General features: G+C 36.0%; 1 protein-coding gene across 1 annotated transcript; it reads right to left on the reverse strand.

Annotated features, from left to right (window-relative positions):
• Positions 1-1,946: 1,946 nt before the first annotated feature.
• On the reverse strand, positions 1,947-2,402 carry LOC138305675 (ice nucleation protein-like). Its single transcript, XM_069245966.1, has one exon. It carries the CDS (start codon positions 2,400-2,402, stop codon positions 1,947-1,949), a length of 456 nt encoding a protein of 151 aa, XP_069102067.1.
• Between the last annotated feature and the right edge of the window lie 4,803 nt (positions 2,403-7,205).

Genomic DNA, 7,205 nt, shown 5'->3' on the forward strand with positions numbered 1-7,205 from the left:
TGCCTAAACAATTACTGGACATGCGCAAACTATTTGTGTGCGGTTTTGCTAAATATGTTCGGTATATCAATTATATACAAATGGTGAACAATTTACTTCAATGTCTAGTAAAGTGAGTATTGTAAATATACCGATGTGTGTTTTGCTGTTTGTTTGGGTTGGTTTAAATTGCTTTTTCGTCCCAATAACAGTCAGAGTCACTGATAACATTTCCATAGTAACTGTAAACTCATAACCACAATATTTCTAAGTAACTGTCAGCAAAGTAAACTGATACCCACATTATTTCCATAGTAACTGTCAGCAAATTAAACTGATCATCAACACATTATTTCCATAGTAACTGTCAGCAATGTAAACTGATCAACACAATATTTCCATAGTAACTGTCAGCAAAGTAAACTGATCAACACAATATTTCCATAGTAACTGTCAGCAAATTAAACTGATCAACACATTATTTCCATAGTAACTGTCAGCAATGTAAACTGATCAACACAATATTTCCATAGTAACTGTCAGCAAAGTAAACTGATCAACACAATATTTCCATAGTAACTGTCAGCAAAGTAAACTGATCAACACAATATTTCCATAGTAACTGTCAGCAAAGTAAACTGATAACCACAATATTTCCATAGTAACTGTCAGCAAAGAGTAAACTGATAACCACAATATTTCCATAGTAACTGTCAGCAAAGTAAACTAATCAACATAATATTTCCATAGTAACTGTCAGCAAAGTAATGTCAAACATAGTAATGTCTAGTAAACTGATAACACAATATTTCCATAGTAACTGTCAGCAAAGTAAACTGATCAACATAATATTTCCATAGTAACTGTCAGCAAAGTAAACTGATCAACACAATATTTCCATAGTAACTGTCAGCAAAGTAAACTGACAACCACAATTTTTCCATAGTATATGTCAGCAAAGTAAACTGATCAGCACAAAAATGTATCTGTTAGCAGAGTTAGTTTAACGGAATACCACGACGTTTCAAAATAACTGTCAGCAGAATAAGTATAACTAGAAACAACAGTGTTGCCATTGTTACTGTCACCAGGTTTGGAGAAGTCAACACAATATTTCCATAGTAACTGTCAGCAAAGTAAACTGATCAACACAATATTTCCATAGTAACTGTCAGCATAGTAAACTGATAACCACAATATTTCCATAGTAACTGTCAGCAAAGTAAACTAATCAACATAATATTTCCATAGTAACTGTCAGCAAAGTAAACTATAACCTCAATATTTCCATAGTAACTGTCAACAAAGTAAACTGATCAACACAATTTTTCCATAGTATATGTCAGTTAAGTAAACTGATCAACACAATTTTTCCATAGTATATGTCAGTTAAGTAAACTGATCAGCACAATGTCTAAAATGTATCTGTTAGCAGAGTTTAACGGAATACCACGACGTTTCAAAATAACTGTCACCAGAATAAGTATAACTAGAAACAACAGTGTTGCCATTGTTACTGTAACCAGGTTTGGAGGTAACCAGAAACAACAGTGTTTCCATAGTTACTGTTACCAGGTTTTGAGTAACTAGAAACAATAGTGTTTCCATAGTTATTGTAACCAGATTTGGAGTAACTAGAAACAGCAGCGTTTTGATAGTTACTGTCACCAGATTTGATGTAACTAGAAATAACAGTGTTTCAATAGATACTGTCGCAAGATTTGGACTAACTAGAAACAACAGTGTTTCCATAGCTACTAGCACCGGATTTGGTGTAACTAGAAGCAACTGTGTTTCCATAGTTACTGGCACCGAATTTGGGTGTAACTAGAAACAACAGCGTTTTGATAGTTACTGTCACCAGATTTGATGTAACTAGAAATAACAGTGTTTCCATAGTTACTGTCACAAAATTTGGATTAACTAGAAACAATAGTGTTTCAAAAGATACTGTCGCAAGATTTGGACTAACTAGAAACAACAGTGTTTCCATTGCTACTAGCACCGGATTTGGTGTAACTAGAAGCAACAGTGTTTCCATAGCTACTGGCACCGGATTTGGTGTAACTAAAAACAACAGTGTTTCCATAGTTATTGTCACCAGATCTGGTGTAACTAGAAGCAACAGTATTTCCATAGTTACTGTCACCAGATTTGGTGTAACTAGAAGCAACAGTGTTTCCATAGTTATTGTCAACAGATTGGGTGTAACTAGAAACAACAGTGTTTTCATAGTTACTGTCACCAGAATTGGTGTAACTAAAAGCAACAGTGTTTCCATAGCTACAGCCACCATATTTGGAGTAACTAGAAACAATGATGTTTCGATAGTTACTGTCACCAAATTTTGAGTAACTAGAAACAACAGTGGTTCCATAGATTCTGTTATATGTTAGTGCAGCTATGATAGTATTTGTACACATAATGCAGACAATTTATATACACACAACGTAGGAAAACAAACGGAACGAAACAAGGTAACACAATTCTAGTTACCATGGCTTGTTTCACGAGAAAAATCTTAGAAGAGTTCATATAAACTAAGTTATGATAACAAGAATAAGGGTCACGGTGATATGTAACAGGGGTCAATGCATACTATGCTAATGTAATGCATAGTGTGATGTGATTGTACAATGCATTAGTCGAAGTAAGATTCCATTTTGGTGCTACTTTTCATATACGGAGATTAACAATCAGTTCTTGAATAGCAACAATCGCTTTCACGAATTTGCTGCAGACTGAGCATAAGGGGTTGATTATGTAATCTCTTAATAAAATAAATGTTAATGTTATTAACATTCTGAGGTAGTGTTACCTGGTACAAACCATTAAATGCCAAGGACAGCTGTTGAAACAAAGTATTTTTGAATATATTTTAATCTGTTGATGCTTAGATAAGACGTGGAACCCTACAAGGACCATTGCAATCAAAGTGAATGTAACTATATAAACACTATCGTAACCAAGATAGCGAAACATTGGCCATACAAAATATAGACACTTTTTCTGTAGATGACCCCAATGCATTAGGCGAAGTGTGATTGAGGGGGAAAACAGTAAATATACTAAACACTATCGTAACCAAGATAGCGAAACCTTGGCCATACAAAATATAGACACTTTTTCTGTAGATGACCCCAATACATTAGGCGAAGGGTGATTGAGAGGGAAAACAGTAAATAATAATATACACTATCGTTCGCGTCGTAACCAAGATAGTGACAGAGGGAAAACAGTAAATATAATATACACTATCGTTCGCGTCGTAACCATATAGTGACCCCCCCTCCCATATGAGGAATAAAAAGCTCGTACGACAAAAGCTGCAATATAACCAGCCTTATGATCTTTTTCGCAGAAAGGGATCTGATGACTAAACGACAACGCTATAAAGTGGTACGCCTGTAACGGATATCGGTATGACAGAGATAATATACATTAAGTGCCTGTTGGGCCGTAACGATCGCGGAGTACTTCAGTACATCCTCACACACACAAACATAACCAGGACATGTTTAGTTAGTACGTATCTCAATTTCAACAAATATTATTTCAAAAATATTTGGAAAAGGATTGAACAACAGGCATAGCCTATATGAGTTATCTCCTTACGTAACAACTAGTACATACCAATGTACATACGATAGAAAGTGTTGTTTATAACATATAAAAGTATAAACATCTTATAATTATTAGATATAAAATTTGAATGTGGAAGTTTGTAGTTACGGATATTTTTTCAATGATGTTTAATTGCTAAAATCTGTATGCATATAGACGAACTTTTTCATGTTCCAAAAGGTTATAGGTATTGAATCCAGTAATCAATGAATGGGTCCCCTCTACTTATAAGATACAGACCAAAAATGTCCATAACCGCATATTAGTCATTGGTCATCCACCTATGAGTATTAAGGCCAGTCATGGATACTGGATTCTGTATTTAAAGTAAGATTGTTAAGCAGAGTAAGCCAGTTTCACTGTATTGATGAATTCACTCTGAAAGATTTGTTTACAACTACAAGGTTAAACATATAGGTTTAGCTACATTTAACTGTAATATGATTATAGTGTTAGAAAATATAGAAGGACGTAATTATAAGAGGGTGATTGATATTAATCCATCACTTCAACTTCATACTTATGTTTATAACTAATACATATCTTAGTTATTACCTAAGCAATACTGCATAGTAATTATTATAATTAAATCATAATGCATACAAAAAATAAAAGATACAAAATATCAAACGAAACTTCCATTAGATCTATATGGAGGAATGGCATCCAGTGATCAGAGGCACAGTGATATGAATATTCACTTTTGTTTAGATATTATCAAAACTGTTTATATAGGAATATATACCGAATTATATGTTCGGAACAACCTGATAGAATCCTATCTAGATCGTAGTGTTTGTGATTACTATCAAATAATTTATCTTCAGCATTACCACAGCTAAAAGTTGGGAATTCAGCAAATTTAATATTACTAAAAAATGTTATATTTTCTATCACCTGTATTTACATTGTAGTGTTCCTAGTTGTGTCTGTGGTAATGTCACTTACAGATCTTTTTAGGAGTTGCTTAAATTGGTACAATGATCTGATATTAGTTAAGACAAGCCTTGGTGTGAGTTCATTATAGTCACTAACTGTAGGTGGTATAAAACATTTTTTTTGCATATGAATTTGTCCTGCATACAATTGTAAATATTCGGCCTTTCTTAATAGGTATTGATTAACATTAAGTAAAAAACGTTCAATCAATTACGTTAAGTAAATGGGAGCAGTTCCTGTGATAATTGTGTACAGGAGAATTAGTCTGTGTTTTCTTTCCGTTTTGCAGCAAGGGTCTCCCAACCAAATTCACATTAAAGTTTTAAGGGCGAGGTTCCCTTACACAGTCCTGTAATAACTATTGCATCTAATTGAATTGACTCAATTAATGATACCTCATGTTTGTTACAGTTATCAAAAATAATGTCACCATATTTAAGTATGGGCCTTATATTAGCATTATATACTGAGCGCCGATGAAAACGTAACACTGTTATAATATGCAAAATTTAATTGTAACAAAACTTTTACAGAAAAAAATCATTATTTCATTACAAAGGTATACATTTCGAGAGTCGTTTACTACCGGTGAGTTAGTCAAAGATTGTCCGTGAATGGGGATGAGACAAACGTTTCAACGCTACCCCCCAAATTCATTTTCACACTTTCAATATTTGATGTGGCCACCATTTTCCTCCACGCAAGCACGGCACCTACTTGGCATGGACCGAACCAGACGCTGAATTCTAACTTGCTGGATGTTCCTCCACTCCTCCTGAAGGTCAATTTCAATTCACGTCGATTTTACGGTTGTGGCTGATGTCGTTTCACAGCTTGACCTAACTGGTCCCACAAGTGTTCAATCGGACTGAGGTCAGGGGAGACGGCAGGCCAGGGAAGCGTTTGAATGTTCTGTTGATTAAGGAAGTATGTGGTCAATCTTGCTGAGTGCGCACGAGCATTGTCTTGCTGTAGAATGTATATGTCGGGATGATTACGAAAGAACGGTACAATGGTAGTTTGTAGGACTTCGTCGATGTAACGCCGTGCCGTCAGATTACCGTCCAGGATAACAAGGGCGTCATGTGGTCGAAGGATATCCCTCCCCACACCATGACACTGCCACCAATCCAACGGTCACATTCGCGGACGCACGAATCGACGTAATGCCCTTCCCGTCGTCTCCACACGCGAATTCTACCGTCACTATTACGGAGATGGAAGCGGGTTTCATCCGTGAACAGTGCGCGTCTCCATTGGTGCATGAGCCGACGTCGATGCCTCCGGGTCCACGTCAGGCGATTTTGACGTCGACGTTGTGTCAACATGTTCCCACGGAAGGGTATACATGCTTTCAAACCTGCGTAACGCAAACGTCGGCGGACAGTAGAAACCGAAATTCGTCTTCCTTTGATACCTATCGTTGTTCTGGCAGACAGTTTGGAAGCGGTCATGAAGATTGGTGACCGAGATGTAACGGTCCTGTCGATCCGACGTCACTCGTTGCCTCCCAGGGCGCGGTCTATCATTCAGAGAACCCGTTTGAACGTACCGCTGATGAAGTCTCACAAAAGTAGAAGGCGAACATCCCATTCTACGCGCAATTTCACGCCGCAGAAGTCCGCCTGCCAACATACCCCTAGCTTCGTGACGCTGGGTATCCGTAAATCGTGGCATAGTTTTCCAAACTAAACGGAGTTTTCAAAATCTGAATGTAGAAAACAGTCTTCCTATCCAGAAGGACTGTACATGTGTAATGGGTAGACCAAGCGCGCATTGATACCGAGTGCAGATAAGTATTTTTTTCAACAATCGACCGCTTCACGGCCCGAGAGCAAGTTCAGTCATGCGAATCATTATTGTATACATAGGTAAGGTGCTCAAAGTTTTATGTTATTAATTTGTTTGATATGAACAAAAAAATTAATTGAAAAATATTCAATTTAAAAGTGTTGCGTTTTCATCGGCGCTCAGTATATATTGTGATGTGTGTTTTGCGACTCATTTTATATTTGATAGACTTGAGTAAGTTAAGGCGCTTACTTGCTTTATTGTAGACAAAAATTTATATGATGAAGCCACTTCAGAGAAGAAACACCAAGATGTTTATGATTAGACACATTTTCCGCATTTTCAGTTTGAAAAACAATATCACAGAAATGATAATATTTTTTTTCCGACAAAGTTAAAAATTATGTTTTTGAAGGATAAGACTTCATGTCCGATTTCTTTGACCATATATTTTCATATCTAAGTCATTAGATAGACTAGTAGCTGTTTCTATTGGAGTGGTATTTATTACTTTAAAAAAGAGATGTATCATCATCAAAACGTCGTTTTTCATTTGGTATACATTCAGTTATATCATTTATATATATCAGAAATAGAGAAGGCCCGAGGACTAACCCCGGGGATCACCAGCACTTACCTGCCTATATGATGAGTAGAAGTCTTCAGTCATAACTTTTATGTTTACAATTACTTAAAAAGTTTCTAAACCAGTTAGTGAGGTTTCCCATAAAACCATATTTTCAAGTTTAAATAATAAGTCACGATGCCATACGATCAAACGCCTTGCTTACATCACAAAATATTCATATCATTTCAAGATCTTTTAAATAGTATCCATACTAGATGTAACTATCTAGTAATTTTAAAGCGAT

Source organism: Argopecten irradians, chromosome 13 (genome assembly GCF_041381155.1).
Source record: "Argopecten irradians isolate NY chromosome 13, Ai_NY, whole genome shotgun sequence".
Lineage (NCBI taxonomy): Eukaryota > Metazoa > Mollusca > Bivalvia > Pectinida > Pectinidae > Argopecten > Argopecten irradians.